Genomic DNA, 18,629 nt, shown 5'->3' with positions numbered 1-18,629 from the left:
CCAGCATGTCCGGAACATATGGAAGTTAAAATTAATCTACCTCAAATTTCAATTTACTATAAAAGATTGAATTCCATAAACCTCATTAATTAAAGACATGCACTCACACATTTCCCTTGGTTTACACAACATAACACTTACTCACATTCACTTCCTGGTGTTTTCTGCAGTATGTGTCTAATGGTTACCTTCATCTTAAAACAACATTAAACCTTGTTATCCCTCCTGGTGCACTCCTGATACTATAAAAGACATGTATGTCCTCACAGTGTGAGTGATACAAGTACCCACCTGAAAATAAGTGTTTATTGTCGGTTAACTTCAAGTTATGTGTCTGTAAATGTGGTATTGTGATGCTAACCCAGCATCCTAAATGCTGTCCTAATGTATGCATGGGCACTCCCACCTCATCATAATCCAAAAACATGCATCTAGTCAAGTTCAAATTTACTTTTTTAAAGATTTAAAACAACAAGTAATGCACATGAACGCAATACAAAATATATACACAAGATAAGATAAGATAAGATAAGATAAAACCCTTATTAGTCCCACATGTGGGAAATTTGTTTTGTTAAAGCAGAAAGTGGACAGTGCAAAGTTACATAGCAAAAATTAGAAAAACACAGGAATAGAATAAGATAACTTCACTAGCTGGGCCACGTCCTCATCTTTAGGTTTGACAGCGTTTTAGTAGGTAAAGGTGAATGGCTTTGACATGAATTGAGCTGCGGTTTGGGGAAGGCCTCGAAGGGGACTGGCGATGGCTCCCAGGCCTGGCAGATCCCCATGAACTAAATAGAAGCGAAGAAGTTAAAGAATGGAGAAAAAGAAGGGAGGGAGGGGCACGTAAACGAGAATGAACAGCTTGCAGAACTGGGGGAACCTATATAGATGACAGCCAGAAGGAGCGTGTTTGGAGGTGTGGTCCCTCTCCTGAAATTTCGATACATAATCTCCAAAAGAATGAGAATAAAAATACTGTACATAATAGAATTTAATAGAATAAAATACTATCTAATAGAATAGAAATAGAATACAAATACCATATACAACTGAGTAAAATACAATGTTGTCAGATAAAGAGTATTGCACTTAGTGTTATTGCACATGTGTGGATGTGTGTGCTTGATCAGTTGAAGTCTTTGTTGTGGAGTCTGACAGCAGTGGGGAGGAAAGACCTGCGAAATCTCTCCGTCCCGCATCGTGGGTGCCGCAGTCTCCCACTGAAGGAGCTGCTCAGTGCTGTCACAGTCTCCTCCATTGGGTGGGAGATGTTGTCTAACAGGGATGACAGCTTGGCAACCATTCTTCTATCACTCACCACCTCCACTGGCTCCAGAGGGCATCCTTGAACACAACTGGCTCTCCAGAAAAGCCTTTTCAGTCTCTTCCTGTCCCCGGCAGAGATGTTGCCATCCCAGCAGACCACCCTGTAAAAGGTGGCTGAGGCCACCACAGAGACATAGAAGGAGTGGCCCTTCACTCCAAAAGACCTGAGTCTCTGCAGCAGGTACAGCCTGCTCTGCCCTTTTCTGTAGAAGGCATCTGAATTATGAGTCCAGTCCAGTTTATTGTTCAGATAAACACCAAGGTACCTGTAGCTGTCCACAGCCTCAATGTCCATACCTTGAATGTTTAGTGGTTGTAGTGGAGGATGTTTGTGCCTTATATTTTATTAGTGTTGATCTGGAGGTAGTTCAGCTGGCACCAGTCCACAAAGTTGTGGGTCAGTTCTCTGTACTCCTTGTCGTCCCCATCAGAGATGAGGCCGACTATTGCAGAGTCAACAGAGAACTTCTGCAGGAAGCACTGGGTGGAGTTGTGGGAGAAGTCTGCAGTGTAGATGATGAAGAGGAACAGAGCCAGAACAGTTCCCTGTGCGGCCCCCGTACTGCAGAAGACCCTGTCCGACATACAGCCCTGAGTTCTCACATACTGTGGTCGGTCAGTGAGGTAGTCCAGTATCCATGTAGTGGGGTGATGGTCCACTCCTGAGTTCTCCAGCTTGTAACAATACAAATCAACAATAAACATGCCCTGAAAAACACAATAAATCATGAACTCTAATAAATTTAAAAAATACCATCAAATAAAACAATAGAAACAAACAAGACCGTGCTTGCACAATAAAGGCCAGGATATACTGTACCAACAAGAATAAGTAGGTTTTTTTTAGGTGTTTTAAAATATTTGGGTGACTGGGCATCTCTTATGTGAAAAGGTAGGTTGATCCAAAGATTAGAGGCCACCACTAAAAAGACTCTCTCACCTCCCATTTTTACGCCTACATTTAAGAATCTACAAGAGCAGTTGGTTCATAGACGTCATTGATGTAGTCGGGGTGTATGGCTATAAAAGTTCAGTAGTAGGGTGCAGTAGGTGCAGTTTTATTTATATATGTACTTTATATTGTAAGGTAAGTCTTTAGAATAATACAAAGAAAACAGAGAAACCCCAAAAATCAGAAGCAGCTGAAGCATGTTGGATCATTAGTACAGCCTATGAGTACTATGAGAGAATTATAATAGTTGAGCCTAGAAGTAATAAAAGCATGAACTAGTTTTTTGGCCTCACTGTAGTCTTAAAATAAAAAATGGCGTTTTGAGGTGGGTCTTGTGATGGTGCAATGCTGTTGTAATCATCCTGTTTCTTTCCTCTCAAAAGACAAGCTGCTGCATTGTGTACAGTTTGCAGGTGATGAAGCAACATGGTTTGTATAGGCAGACATAGTTGTAGATCATCTGCAATGCAAAGTAAGGAGAAGTTGTGTTTTTTAAAAAATGGTAAATGGCCCGTATTTGTATAGCGCTTTTCTAGTCCCTAAGGACCCCAAAGCACTTTACACAACCAGTCATCCACCCATTCACACACACATTCACACACTGGTGATGGCAAGCTACATTGTAGCCACAGCCACCCTGGGGCGCACTGACAGAGGCGAGGCTGCCGGACACTGGCGCCACCGGGCCCTCTGACCACCACCAAAATGACCCCAAGGCAATCATATAAACAGAGAGAGCCCTCAGTTACCCCAAACAGTTAAAAGCCTGTCATTAAAACCTCTTGAAAGGGCTTTTTTTCGGTGTAATACTCTGCTTGAAACCAGTCTAGATTTTCTTCAGAGATACTACTAAATGTTTATAAGCATTAGATCAACAATACCTGGCCCAAAGATACTGTTTCCAGGAAGCTGTAAGATGACGGCAAATGTTGAACTATTTCCATTAAGCAAGACAAAAACACGCCTTCATACAACCACGCAAGAAAAACAGCATTTGTGATGTTCATCTCCAACCACTAGATGGCACTTTAGCAACAGTTTTTGCTATTGACTCACGTTTAAAACCCTGAGCTTGTACAGCACAGTTGCTCTTCCTTTATCTTTCACAGCTATTTAAACTATTGTTTTTCTTACATTTGTTCGACTTCTCACATCACTTTTTTTGAAAAAAAAAAAAAACATTATTCAGAATACACATTAACACCTCGCTTTTATAATAGTTATAATGTCAGGTTTAATTATGAGGACTTTATATTCACATGCTATTTTTTCCTCCTGAATAATTCCTTGAATAATTTTACTTCCGTTTCCAAAGTGTGTTTAAACTGCTGTAAAACCTCAATTTGTGTATGGTTACCTTGGCAGGATGCAACATGCAAAATTCAACCCGTTAACTACTTGTTGGTTTTTCAACAGTGCCAGCTTTCAGCTGTCAAATCAGCCCGAGAGAGAGAGTACACTACGTTAAGCAGAGCAGGAAAGCCACACAGCCTTCAAAATAAAGGTATCACATTTTAGTTAAATAAAGTCACCTGTAATTGCGATAAATATATCTCAAGGCTTCGTGGCTCACCTCATCATATGATAACATGATAGTAATGCTTTCCAAACTCGTCTCCTAGCTAGTTTTTTCAGCTTTGACGTACAGAACACTCGAAGATTCAACTACATAACAGTGGAAGATATTTGCAGATATCTCAGGTCCACAAACCTGTGCAAAAGAGTTTTTTTCTTTTCTTTTCTTTTTTACACCTGTGTTTTACCCCGACTGTTTCTGTTAATATGCGTTTAAAAACATAAATGGAAAAGTTGACTTCTTGCATCCTGAAATGAAACATGAAAAAAAAGACCCTCTTTGATCAAATTAAATCTCTGACAAATTCGTTTATTAACCCTTTTATTTTGAAGGCTGACTTGTTTGCGGTCTCGTGTATGAGTGGTATTGTGACAGATGGGGAAGAGGTGGAGTTGAAAGACAGCATCCACTTCATTCAGCTGTTAATTCACTGTGTGCCAAGGCAGCCTGCGTACCTTGATACATCGACTTTGTTTAGCTGTTTTTGTACTGATTCTTTTCCCCTCTATCCTTGGATATAAATGACTGATTGCCAAATGGGTAAGACTTGGTTTAGTTGCCTTTTTATTACTGATTTTAATATGTATTTATTTAGTTCATATTTACAGAGAACGGGATTAAATTATTGATATTTAAATGTAGGTGTGATTTTCAGAGACTGTCACTGGATATTTAAAATTAAAAGGCTCTTTCATGCAATTTACCTTCATAATTGTCTTTTAGTATACTCCTGATGTGTGATACTCTTATTATAAAGACGCTTGACCTTATGACATGAATTGGATCTTAAAAAGTTACCCAGCTGTTTTATAGGGAAGCTTCAAGTTTCACACTGTCATGTTTCTAACTAAACAGCTGTAATTTGAAGACAAATCATTAGAAATAAATACTGCTATTACTGGTGCAAACCTTCAATGCATGCTGAGAACAGCTGGTGGAACGTTTTAGTGATGGTTGTACACTTCAGCATATACCACTTCTCACTGTTTAACCTTGTGGTCATACATTGTGGGTCTTAGCAGCTGAAATGGGGAAGAGACTCACATTCACATGCACGTCACCGACTGTAACATTAAAAAGGAAGTTGCAAAGATGCCTAAACTACTTAAAAACGTAACTTAAAGTCAGCGGTTATTTTTCAGATTGGTAATTCGGTATCTAAATTACCTAAACAAAGGCTCCAATGATTTAAGCCTGTCAGCTTTGTTGCACAAGATGTGTAAAGGAAGGGTGGGGAAGTGGAAGCGCTGTGGTCACATCATTAACAGCAAACAACATATCTCTACAGGAAGTATTGGCAGTTAGCAGTCTTTTAGCTTTAAATATTCTAAAAAATATTTATTTTCTCAAAGGATCAATGTAAAAAAAAAAAAAAAAGGTCAGTATGGCCTGAATGCTGCTGAGGAACCAGAGTGCATACACTTTGCTTTGCTTATCATAACATCTCATCATCTATGCTGATGATAAAAATATGTTGCTTTGCTGTTGTTGTTGTTTTTTTAAAGTTACGTCTCTTCATTTTCTAAAATCTAAAGAACAGGTGTTTAATTTTGTCTTTATCCATGTAAAACACAAATACAGAGAAAATTAAATGGAATTTGCCGAGAGAGGATGTTGGGTAAACCACCAAATGGTATGACGCTTTCGTTAATGATTCATTTTTAAGCCAAACAGGAGGTCAGTGCTGTTTTAAGATGATGCAACTTCGGTGAGCTACAATGGAGCTGCTTTGCAAACTGACACTGCTACAAATAAAGCCACAAAGACAAAATTCAAAGTGCACAAAGAATTAAAAAAATAAATAAATTGCGCCTTACTAAAAATTGACCTTACCTTGATATTAACACTGGCCCTTGAATATGTGAAGGCGGGTGACACTGGCTATCATTAGACATGTTTCTACAGCAGAGAGTTGTGAGTTGGCATGAACATTTATAGAAATGGTAAGAGTAATGGTGCCTCTTTTTTGTTTCTGAGGCTTTGCAGTAATGTTTCAATTATGCTCAGTTGTGGGCGTAGGAAAAGGGCTGTTCAGTCCCAAGAGGACCCTCGTACAGTTGTGACTGTGAGAAAGTATAACCCCCGCCTAAGCTGGCCACAGCTTCTTCATGTTTCTGTCACATTCAAGTTTGTAACATGGAACAGGAGTGAGGCAAATGAATGTGGTTGTTGATTTGCTGTTTATTACGTGTGTTTATATGGCAAACTGATGGCCATGTTTGAGTTTAAAACTGATCAGTACTGATCCATACCCAGAGGTATTTGAAAGACAGTCAGAAGCAGCTGTTTCCAGTGGAGGCGCCTTTTTTCTCCTCCAGAGCCTGGTTTGGAAATTCTCCTACAGGTGCAGACAAAGCGCAAAAGTGTGGGGGCTGCTCTAAAAGGGGCCCTCAAGTTTCCCCAGTGGAAAACAGTCTATCACTACAATGTGAAGATGAAGGAAACTCTGGGTCATTAAGATAACTAACCCCTGTGACGCAATGACCACATGCAACTGATAATTGAATCTAAAATCATAATACGGTAAAATATTATCTATAACCGAGCAAATTTCCAAATACTATTTTCTTCCTTAGAATTAACGATCATTAAAAAAAAACACAAGTCATGCTATGGCTCTGTTTCTGTTTAATGGAATGGAAATATGAGAAAACTCATCATGGATTTGCGAGTGTCTCTGTTTTCGAGAAAAATATTCACAGTACTGTTTTGTGGTGACAGAAATCATTCATGAAAAAACCACAGCACCTGTCTCACATATCTTCCAGAGAAGCCATCTTCCCTGTGTTGTGGTTGTTTTTAAATATACTCCACATTTTCAATATGCAAATTATCATTCAAATTATTCAAGAACAGCTCCGTTCTGCACATTTGTTTTACAGTAGATATTGTTGTATTTGAAGAACTTGTTGTTGGAATTGCTGGAATTATATTGTTCCACTGTATGTTTAGTTTCCTCAGATTTTACACCAGAAGAGAAGATGGAGATCAAAACCATCAAGACATATAAAAAAGACCTTCTGGATGATATCCAGGTAACCTGTATACATATACCAGGCATGTCCAAGGTCCAGTCCAGGGGCCAATAACAGCCCTAGGGCAGATTTTATATGGCCCCTCGCTCCCACCACCACAGACAGAATTAATAAAGTGTCATTTGTCTTTTCACCTCATGGTAGCAGCACCAGTTTCAAATGAACCTGAGATGCATCTTCAGCAGATCTTTATGTTATTTTACTCCATGTGTAAATGAAAAGCAGGTTAATTTTGAACACCTGATCACCATAACAACAATTCTTGCATTATTAAAAAAATAAAATGTGAAAAAAGAAGCATAATGTTTCAAAAAAAAAAAGGTGAGAAGGATTGGGGCCCCTGGGTGATCTTCCATCAATATGGCACTCTTATAAAAAAAAGTTTATACAATCATTGCACTTATTTTTGTGTTTTCGTGTTTTTCACGTTTTTTTAAACAATATAAAATACTTTTCTTTCTCTCTGTCTTTTCCAGAAGTTAAAAATGGAGATAGACAATGTGATGGCAGAAATACTCAGTTTTGAGTCTGCAGAAGAAAAGTAAGTAGACTCTTTTTGTTTTTTTTTGTGCAAAATGGGAAAAACCCTACACCTGCATCATGCACGGAGGTTTCTTTGTCGTGTATTTAGAACACCTACACAATGCCACTGACAAAAAACATGTAAATGTCTTACATGACTCAGTGACACAGTGCCTTTCAAACAAGTTTCTCTTCTTCCAATGATTACTAACACTTGAAAAGAGTTTTCCACTTATAACATATTGATTAGCTATTTTTTTGATGAGAAAACAGTTTTTTGTTTCACAGTTGTGGGCAAAATTATGCAACACTTCCCCCCTAATTACAATCACTGATCCAAACTAGGCTGATAGTCAATAGAATGAGATGCATGAAACCTGTTGCAACCAATGAGTCTCGGATGTATATATTGCATCAAATGTGCCATATTGTGCAACTTCCAAAAAAATAATTATGGACTAATGATGTTAATTTTACAGTACTGTGCAAAAGGCTTGAGGCAGGTGTAATTTAGTCATATTTTGCTTCCAAAGAGCCAAACTTTTGCAGTGGTTCTCCGAGCTTTCTGAAGTCTTTTAAAGTTTTTCATTAGAAATTGGCTGCTTTTTCACTTATTCTCTGTCCTGTCCCATCAACAGCATGGCATATCTCAATTCAATTCAGTTCAATTCTATTCTATTCTATCTTTAAAGTGCAAAATCACAACAACTGTTTTATATTGTAAGGTAAAGACCATAAGATGATACAAAGAGAACCCCAACAATCAGGGAACCTTCTATGAGCAAGCACTTGGCAACAGTGTGAAGGAAAAATTCCCTTTTAACAGGAATAAATCTCTGGAAGAACCAGGCTCAGGGAGGGGCGGCCATCTGTCACGATCTCGGCATGGCATGCATCATATCCTTAAAGCAATTTGAGGAAACTGAAAAAGTCGAGGAAAAAAGAGGAAGTTGAGGCCTGAAAGACAATCTACAGCAGATGACAGTACTGTCATGTCCTTAAGAAATAGGAAAAAAACAACACAACTGACACATCGACTACACCGACTATCTACTCTTTGGTGAAGCTGCTTCAGAAATGGTCTCTGTGGAGGCGTGTCTGTCAAGAAGTCATTCTTAAGGAAGGGAAACTAGGAGAAAAGACCTGGACTGAAAATCAGTGAAAACAGGTCATGGTCATGGTTAAAGTTTGAATGTCAGTATGTATGCGGGAAATAAGAAAGGAGGCACAACAATGAGTCTCTACGGCTATAGTGGAGGCTCTGACCTGGTTTAGGACTGCATTTCAGACAGGGGTGACGGATTCTTTTCAAAACTGCAGGAATTATGAATGCAGAAAAGTATTGTCAGGTTTTGATCCACCATGCAATACCATCTGGAAAGTGTATTATCCCAACAAACTGACAGTGCAGTAAAACAAACCTGGATAGACAAAATATACAATGAAGCACTATCATTCATGAATTGGCCTCCACTGAGGCTGGACCTCAACATTATTAAAGCAGTTTGGGATCATCTTGATAAAGAATGGAAAAAAAGACAGCCAACATTCAAATGTCCTTCAAGAAGGCTACACATGCAATCCTGTGCAGTTGTTTTGCACCGAGCATGTGTGCAAAGAAAATGAAAAAGAACAAGTGTAAGACTTTTGTCCACGACTGACATTTTTCTCATTATTGTTGATTTTTCAGCAAAGCAATAGAGAAAAACAAACAATTTGCAAATGGGAAGAAGAAATTCAACATGGACCCTAAAAAGGTAAGCTGGATCAACATACTCGACAAGGAATAACCATTTGTTATGAAGAATTAAAAAACAAACAAACAAAAAAGCCTTTTTGCATTTCGCTGTCTGAGCTTTTGCAGCTGAGCACCTTCCTCCAGCACAGCAGCTTGTATTAACTTTCATGTGTGTCATACTGAAGGGGCCGCCGTGTCTGTGAACAGAACAGACACCCTGGCCCACACCAGAGTTTCTGTGGTTTTGCTTGGAGGTCAAAGTTATGACTGCTGTGCGTGCAAATGTTTGCAACTACTGATACAATGAATAATTCTTGTCATAGTTTACTTTCTTTTTTGTTTAGCTTAACTTTACTACAACTTAATATAACTTGACACACTTATATAACAGTGTTCCACTTTGAACCATAGGCAGTCTAAAGTAATATAAACATGACAATCAATGTGTAATCAACGTTGGATTACACAGAAGAGAATTAAGGCAGCATGTAGCTGCATGCAGGCAATACTAAATACTAGATACTAAATGCTAAACATTGTTTTCCTCTTCAAGCACAGTATCGAGGAGAAAGAGGAAGAGATAACTGAATTTAAGGAATTAGGATTACAGATGCTGTGAACTTGCTGTGTTTTACCAGCATGAGATGAGATCATTGTGAAAGTAGCACACATTAGCCACAGCAGGCAGCGCATGTGTTCCTGTGCATATTTTAAGTGCTATGTCAGAAGCTAAAAATTCTCCTTACCTGTGCAGTTTTAGTGGTGAGGACAAATAGAGCCCAAATGTGAACTTCTGTGAAATGATCTGCTTGCTTGCAGGGAATCAACTACTTGTTGGAGATTAAGCTGCTGGATGGAAGTGCTCAATCCATCGCTGAGTTTCTCTACAAGGAAGAAGGACTCAACAAGACAGCCATTGGAGAATTCCTTGGAGAAAGGTGAGTGAGGCCAGGGAGTGTGCAGACGGCAGTAGAAGGGAGGCAATGAGGATGGGAGTGAAGGAAATGAAAAGGTGTAGAATCAGAGCGTGAGGAGGCTAAAACAGAGGATAAGTTAGGATAGGTCTTGTATGGAAAAGGTGAAAACTTTTCTTTTGTTTCATGCCTTTTCCCTCACACTCCGCCCCACAGGGAAGAACTCCACCTTCAGACCCTGAAGGCTTTTGTGGAGCTGCACGAGTTCTCCGACCTCAACCTGGTCCAGGCTCTCAGGTCAGCCCCTCTTCATCTGCTGTGTCATAAACACAATTTTTCTTCATGATCATTTTACAAGGATGTTTGCATACACATATGTAATAGTATAATGGATAACACCAATAGGAACCTGACTAAATGTAGACTTGCAGACTTGACCTTTTAACTGCTAAACAAAGACAAAAGGCCATAGAAGGGCATAATTGAAGTTTAAATGTACCTACATGGTAATATTTGCACTTATTTATGAGCAAAAACAGAGAAAAAGAGTAATATGTAATCAGAAAGTCTTTCCACAGTCACTAAACTGTAACTGTTATCAGACAAGCAGCTATATATAACTTGTTCACAGTGTGGACAGGCCCAATGTTCACTCAGAGGTATCAGGAGCAGTAAAATTACTCCAAACCTTTTGCTACAGAGACAGGCAGATTTAGATTGCAAATGACGACGGTGGTATGGAGGAAAAAAAGTATTCCAAAAATATTTGTAAAATTTTGATTTCCAAAGAAAAGGGTATTGATCAAAAATGTTAAGATTGTGTAGCAAATTAAAATGTCCTTTATCCAAAACAAAAAAAATGTATAAGGTTAGTCATCCTGGTGATAAATACTCAGGATGGAAACAGTTATTTACTGTTGTTTATTATGCTTCCAGGCATTTTGAGAAGTCAAAAAGAAAATCTACCTAATGTTGCACAGTAACAGTGATGTCATCGGGGTTATCCTGTCTGGTTATCCCTCCTTTCCTTGACCTTGTTAGGATCAAGTAAAATTCACCTTGAAAAGGAACTGACAAATAATTTTAAAACAAAAAGTAAAGGAGAAATAAGAACCACGGTGCTTAGAGTCTCACCCTTTCATTTTACAGCAGCTATTTCTGACACAGGTCCACTCTAAACCACATTGTTCTAAAGATACAATACATCTGAAATGAGTTCTTACTGTGTTATTTGCAGGGCACAGACACATGGAGAAGCCAGTGAATGACTTGATTCCTTTAGTTATTTGATCTACTTCAATGCCTGACTGTATAAAGGCACCCATGACACAAACTTAACTGACATGTAAAATGAACCTAAAAAGAGGACATAACCAATGCAAATGTGAAACTATATTTTCATACAGCTATTTTGATGGAGAGCACTTCTCTGAACTCATGTAACGAGCCCTTCCCATATGGCCACAACTCATAATGACCAAACTTGGCAAAATTAGAGTATATTAATAACTTTCCCTGATGACCAAGCAATTCCAACCCAAGTGTTGAAGATGAAATTTGTCAGAATTTCACAAGCAGAACAGCCAAACTTGATTCTCACATTAAATGTAACATTTCCTGTCCTTGTATGCTGATGTTAACATGCTGTATAGATGACTCCACCACAGGTCACACTGACCGATCTGCTGTTAATCAGTCCTTCAGCACAAAAAGCAGCTATAAAGTCCAGACTTTGAGACTTGCTACAGACAGACAGTGCGTCTCCTGTCTACTTGCTGATAAACAGCTTCACGTGTATTGTTAACATACTGAGGTGTTCTGCCTTTGCGGTGTGTATGTGACAGACAGTTTCTGTGGAGTTTCCGTCTGCCTGGTGAAGCTCAGAAGATTGACCGTATGATGGAGGCCTTCGCCACCCGCTACTGCGACTGCAACCTCGATGTCTTCCAGTCAACTGGTGGGCTTCAATATGCATTCTATATTCATACTTCCTGTTTGAGACTGTGTGTGAGAGAGCGGAGGTTTTTTTTTTTAAATTACCACACCATCTTTGTATTTTTGATATTCACGTCTTCCTTTCTACTTTTTTTTGTGCTTTCTCCTTGTCACTAATTCTGTATTTCTCTATTCAGTACCAAAAATGCATATGTGAAACACTGGTTCAGGCTTCCTCTTATTCTTTGTGTGCGTGTGCATCTTCCTCTTAACCCCAGACACGTGCTACATCCTGTCTTTTGCCATCATCATGTTGAACACGAGCCTTCACAACCCCAACGTGAAGGACAAAACCACTCTGGAGCGTTTCATCTCCATGAACAGAGGCATCAACAATGGAGAGGACCTACCCAATGATCTGCTGTCGGTGAGAACCTCTCAAAAACACAATCACAGCGCCCACGTAGACGCCAAGAAGCAATTACCTAAATGGACACACAGCTAACATTTTAGCCTCTGCATACATTCACCACACATTTTCAGCTCCCTAGTGATGTAAAAGAAACGGCTAGCTCATATTGTGAATAATAAGAGGAAGGTGAACAAGAAGAGATTGTGTTAAAAGTTTTTTTTTAAGTCATTGACTGGTAAACGTCAAAATGAAACAGAAGCTAACAATAATATTATTTATTACAGTATTTGTAACAAAAAGTAAAACCACACAGTTCCTTTCCTCCTCGAGAAAGTAATACCTGTATTTCATAGTCGCCACTAATGTGGAACTGAAACACACACAGACATGAAAACATCCAGGTTCTCTCATGCCAATCTTCCACCCACAGGTCAGTCGAGGCCGTCAGCGGGTTACAGGAGGCTCAGGATCATATTTTATATTCACCTGCAATTCATTTAATGGTTGCATTTCATTTCACTCTCTCTACGCACAGAAACTGTACGAGAGCATACGCAACGAGCCCTTCAAAATCCCAGAGGACGATGGGAATGATCTGACTCACACCTTCTTCAACCCCGACAGAGAAGGATGGCTCCTCAAACTTGGTAAAATCCCACCCAGAAAACATGCTTAAACAGTGGACTTTTTTTTTATGTTAAGCGTGCTTTGCCCTGCTGTGTGGCATCACATCTTAGTAATTTGCTACACAAACAGGAAAGTACAGAGGAAGCACGGAGAGAATGACCCAATACTGGAAGATTCTCATGTGTGCTTGCACGTAAGTGACATAATATCCCCAACCAACAGCCCACATTTTTGTTGTCTCTCTATTTTAGGAGGTCGAGTTAAGACGTGGAAGAGGCGATGGTTCATTCTGACAGACAACTGCCTCTACTACTTCGAGTACACCACTGTAAGGCCTCTGTCAAACTCATCATGCTGTCACTGTATATTTGTCCTTCTCTAGCTGTTGCTAAGCTCTTTTGATGAATCAGGTGAATGGCATCATAGGTGGTAGGGTTTAATCAGTTTTTTTTTACATATCACTGACATCGAAGTTGTAGTTATGAAAACCTAACTGGAACGTAACCATAGAGACGGTTGTGCTGAAAACGCCCATGTTTTATTACGTGGCTTTTTTTTCTTGCCTAATGTTACAGATAAAAATGACACAATGTCTTTAACCTTTGAAGATTGACCAAATTCTCAGTGAGTTACGTGGTGTTACTCAGGCTTTGAAAACCAAAATGTGATGTTATTTCCGGTAAAAGTGTCACTTAATAATCTTATATCAGGTATCTATCCCTATCTTTTCTGCTTCCCTTTTTTTCTGACATTGGTAACATTTTTTTTATTCTCATCTCTACATTTTTTTTTGTTTTTTTACCCACCTGACTCATCAATAAATGTCTTTTGGATCTGCCTGTAGGATAAAGAGCCCCGAGGCATCATCCCCCTGGAGAATCTCTGTGTTAGAGAAGTGCATTACCCTCGTAAACCGGTAAGATCTTGTCAGCTGTTCAAGCAGAACACAAACACATTCTGCAAGTTGATAAACTGATAGTTTCTAAGAGTGACTTTCATGTTGATGGTCTTGCATCGTGTAGTACTGTCTGGAGCTGTACAACCCCAACAGTCGAGGGCAGAAGATCAAAGCATGTAAGACAGAGACGGATGGCAGGGTGGTGGAGGGGAAACACCAGTCCTACACAATCTGTGCCTCCAGCGCAGAAGAGAGAGATTCCTGGATTGAGGCCATCAGGTCAGACCACACACACACACACACACACACACACACACACACACACACACACACACACACACACACACACACACTTACACGCACTTCTTTCAATTAGGTCAATGAAGCTTAATATGCTATTCACGCCGGATGTTCACAAAACAGCCAGTCTTATCTCATTATTTGCTAACAAAGTTGTTGATAAAACACACATTTGGTTCCTGGTTATTTAGAGGCAGCGCTGCAAGTACAACACAAGCACACAAAGGATTAGTATCAATGCTGTGCAATACTGCGAAGTTTTGTTATTGATCTGACACCAAGTATCTAGAGAGCCACTATTGCCGATACTAAGAGCAACACTGAAGGCAGCTTATGTAGGCAAGAGGAGTGCAGTATGACTTATGAGATGAATCATCACCAATTTCTGAACTGAACACATTTTAACGACCAATAAGGTCGCTGTGATTTTTAATTCTCATAATAATTAAGATAAGAAATCACACTTTTTCAGCTTTTCATGTATTCATGTAGGCTGTAAATAAAATAGATTTGACAGTCAACATTAAATGTTTCAGACAGTTTTCATAGCACTTTGTTAAAATGTCTCAATATTAAGCATTTGTAAGGTGTAAGTAAGATATTAGCAAGTGCTTAATTCGTCATTTATATATCTTTACTCCTCCTTAGTATGTCATTACAGATTTGTTTATTTATCCATGTGTTATTGTTACACCATGTAACTATGTACAGCTATTATTCCCAGTAATAATCATAATCATTACTCATAGTAATAAAGCTATATTCATAAATGGCATACTAAAGAGGAACAATGATGTATAACTGATGTATTAAGCACTTGCTTATACCTCAATAACGCTAAATAGACATTATTATAAAGTTCTGCTGGTATTTGGATCAGTCTCCCACTCTAACCACTAGTACTTGGTTGCAGTCATGCTTGTTGCTGACTCTTCTTTTAGCTATATTTTGGTTTTCAGCAGTTTCAGAGAGAGTCTCTCTAATGGAAGATGCATGTCTTTGTTCACTAGTGCCAGCGTTTTATGTCTGACTCATGTAGCTTTAGTTTGAAATCAGCACCCTGGTGCATTTTGGAACAGCAGCATTAGCACTGAGGACACTGCTTTAAACCAATGAAACAATAAACTTCTGCCTATACCAGGATTAATCCGAATGCCTATGGAAAATATGTTCTTCAATAAGCCAAGAGCAATACATAGTTATGTATTGTTATTTAACTGTATATTGTTATATAAGCTTTTGTTAACCTCCTATAAGCTAATGTCAGCCTTTTTTCTATCTTCAAATAGGGCAAGTATCACCAAGGATCCGTTCTACGACTTGGTCTCAGTCCGTAAGAAAAAGGTGATACACCAAACTCCCCAGGACTCAGGAGAGCAGGATCCGACCTCGTGAATGTTCAGCTCACTCCACCGTGCACTGTGGATTGTAATTTCTTTTGAAAATCATTTTAACCACCCTGCAACAAAAGGGCAATGGAGGCTTCAGAAACACACTGACGGTGGTGGTTTAGACTAAAAAAGAGACTTCCCTTTCCACTTCTCCTTTCATAGACTGAGAAACACAGTGTCAGGGGTGAAAAAATGACTCATTTGTGTTGTTCATGGCATCAGCACGGCGGGCAAAGGAGCGCTTGGCAACAAATTCTCTGGGCCCACACGAGGAGATATCTCGGTTTAGGTTAACACATTTGACAGTGTGTGTGTTTACTGCACTTGTTTTCCTCTCTGCAGTGAGAAGATGATTCTTTTGGTTTGATTTTCACCTAACCAAGTATCTCAGCTAAGGAAGAAAAATTAAACATGTGATGTCTCAGCAGTTCCTTGAATGCTATTAAAAGGCGCGCGTAGGGCACAGCGTCTTACTCAGTTCTCATAGTGCTCAGAAGCGGACATTTATAGGGTGATTTTATTTCTCTCTGGTGGACAGCTTTAAGTTTTACTGCAAATCCATTGGTGGGTATGGTGTTATCTCAGTGACCTGTTGAAGTGTCTAGTTTGTACAGAATCATTTTCACATATGTAAATATGTTTTTCAGTTGTTTGGATCTTATACAGTCACATCAAATGCATGTTAATATGTTTTTGTCATGTAAATTGAAAGGACAGTGCAATAGGAACATGCATTTTATATCCGCTTTGTAACAAATTTACTGTGTAAATTGAAATCATTTAACCATTCATTGTGTTTTGTGTCAGTCTGTATACTGCATATGTTTGATCACTGTAAGTACTTTATTTTTTATGCTCTCACGAAATGATTATTTAATAAAAAAAAAAGTGTTTATCGATGCGTTTGTATTAAAAAGGAGGATTTTGTTTTCATGCTTTGATCTTGACAGCTGTGTTTTCGGTTGAATACGCACTGAAACCATTCAGCCACACCTTACTTCCTCATATTTATTTTGTATGCTGATATGTTTGGTTTACATCCTTGGGTGAAGCACCTAAAACCACCTCTGTGGTTTGATGTGGCAGGCTTGTGTGTGTGAGAATTTTGTCAAAACCATCCTTTTTCATGGCCCAGATTTAAAAAAAAAATCATGAGGAACAAGCTTGATGATTCACAACCATAAAACTTGTAAATGACTCTCCTGTAACATGCAGCTATTCTATCAATTGTTTAGACTTTTTTCCTCTCAGCCATGCCTCTAACTTTGTCTCCAAACTGCTCAAGATGAGCTGTCCCTCTGATGTGCTCATTTCTAATCTAGTCCATCCTGGTCACTCCCAGCGAAGCTCTTTTACAGCTTCATTTCTTCCACCTCCAGCTTGGCTTCAGAGTGACCGACTCATCCTTGCTGCTATATTTCTTTCATAAATGACCCCTGACACTTGTCTCCACCCATTCCACCCTGCCTACACGCTCTTCTTCACCTATCTTGGGCACTGTCCATTGATTTGAATGGTCAACCCAATGCATTTAAACCTGTTCTCTTCATTACAGCTTCTCCTTGCAGCTTCACTGTTACACCAGGTCTTCTCACACACACATATTCTGTCTCACGTCTGCTGACTTTCATTTCTTTTTTCTGCACAGCATACAACCAGGTTCGCTCTGGGGTGGCTGTAGCTCAGGAAGTAAAGCAGGTCATCTGCTAATAGTACCCCTGGCTGCTCCAGTATGCATGTCAAAGCATCCTTGTGCAAGATACTGAAAGTTGCTCTCTGATGCATTCATCAGAGTATGAATATGCATGAATGTTAGACAGCCAGAACTTAAGCATATGAAAAAGTGGGTGAATAAGGCATGTTGTATAAAGTGCTTTGAGTATTAAGGTGTTATATAAAAATTTACCATTCCACCTGCTCCCTACGCTCACTTTCAGATCACAGCATCGTCTGTGAGCATCATAGTCCAGAGTAAAACTGGAAACAATTCAGATTAGTACTTAAAACTTATCATTAAAAGCTAACATATAGATTATACCTATAGAATGTGGAAATGTTTATTATGTTTACAACATAATATTATTTGTGTTGTACTCATATGCTTAAACCAACAGGTGCATTTTGACTTCATAGCCAAGGCTTCGGTTCACAGTGCAGGCTAAGTAATGACAGGAATGAATTTTGGTGTGATTATGATCATTAGTTTGTCTTTAATTCTGATCATTAATGATAGCAGAAAACTCAACAATTAATGGTTACTGCTTCATCAGTAATTGAGATAACATGATGAATATACAGAACGTCATATTTACACTTGTTGTTATGGTTATGATAACGTGCATCCCTTCAATCTTTGTATTGAGTAAATCAAACATTTATGTTTACATCAAACTATGAACATCAGCCTCGTGCTCAAGGCAAAATGCACAAAAGCAGTACTCTAAATCTGCACACCTGAATGGACTGAAGTGTCTAAATGTCTGTTGAAAACAAATAAACACGAAGGGCTTTAAAGGAAGCATGAATATGCAAGTGACAGGAAACAATGTATTTTCATCCTTGTGCACTGGCAACACAAAGTGTGTGAGAACACCTCTTCCTGCTGCAGCCTTGACTTCCTGTTTTACTGCTTTTAGTGTTACACCAACCATCAACCCTCCCACCCCCAGCCCGAGCCTAACCTCCCTCACACTACCCTCAACTCAGCCCCGAGTTTGTCATCAGGCCTGTGGTTCCTCTTTTTCTTTCCGAGTGGTTAGCAAACGCTAACCGATAAGAGAACCAGAGGGAGAAGCAATGGCGGCACCCAGCGGACGGTTTATGTAATACAGTCACTAGTTTTTGCCCCTCATCCTAACCCTGTAGCAAGTGTATCATATTTTGTAGATGACTTTTTGTGAGTTTTTCAAACTTCTGCATCATTTATAAGTCATAAACTGCAACAACAGCAATAATTTATGGATGTATATGGATATATGTATACAAAATTAAAAATAA

At 39.1% G+C, this 18,629-nt stretch overlaps 1 protein-coding gene across 1 annotated transcript; it reads left to right on the top strand.

The window, feature by feature from the left end:
• The first annotated feature begins 4,287 nt into the window (after positions 1-4,287).
• On the top strand, positions 4,288-16,565 carry LOC146707149 (cytohesin-4-like). The gene is made up of 13 exons (XM_085458480.1): positions 4,288-4,400; positions 6,813-6,895; positions 7,372-7,436; positions 9,108-9,174; positions 9,975-10,093; positions 10,286-10,366; positions 11,914-12,026; positions 12,283-12,431; positions 12,952-13,063; positions 13,295-13,371; positions 13,888-13,959; positions 14,066-14,220; positions 15,531-16,565. Exons 1-13 carry the CDS (start codon positions 4,382-4,384, stop codon positions 15,634-15,636), a joined length of 1,218 nt encoding a protein of 405 aa, XP_085314606.1. The 5' UTR covers positions 4,288-4,381; the 3' UTR covers positions 15,637-16,565.
• The last annotated feature ends 2,064 nt before the right edge of the window (positions 16,566-18,629 follow it).

Source organism: Copadichromis virginalis, linkage group LG6 (assembly GCF_057382275.1).
Source record: "Copadichromis virginalis isolate Kocher_CV1m ecotype Utaka linkage group LG6, C_Virginalis_male_GT1.1, whole genome shotgun sequence".
NCBI lineage: Eukaryota > Metazoa > Chordata > Actinopteri > Cichliformes > Cichlidae > Copadichromis > Copadichromis virginalis.
The sequence above is the reverse complement of the archived record's forward strand: the minus strand, read 5'-3'. Positions and strand labels throughout refer to the sequence as shown.

Excerpts from the sequence above, each read along its gene's own strand:
- LOC146707149 (XM_085458480.1), top strand. Across the intron at positions 9,175-9,974 it reads TCAACATGGACCCTAAAAAG|GGAATCAACTACTTGTTGGA; the intron begins GTAAGCTGGATC and ends GCTTGCTTGCAG. Across the intron at positions 13,372-13,887 it reads ACTACTTCGAGTACACCACT|GATAAAGAGCCCCGAGGCAT; the intron begins GTAAGGCCTCTG and ends ATCTGCCTGTAG.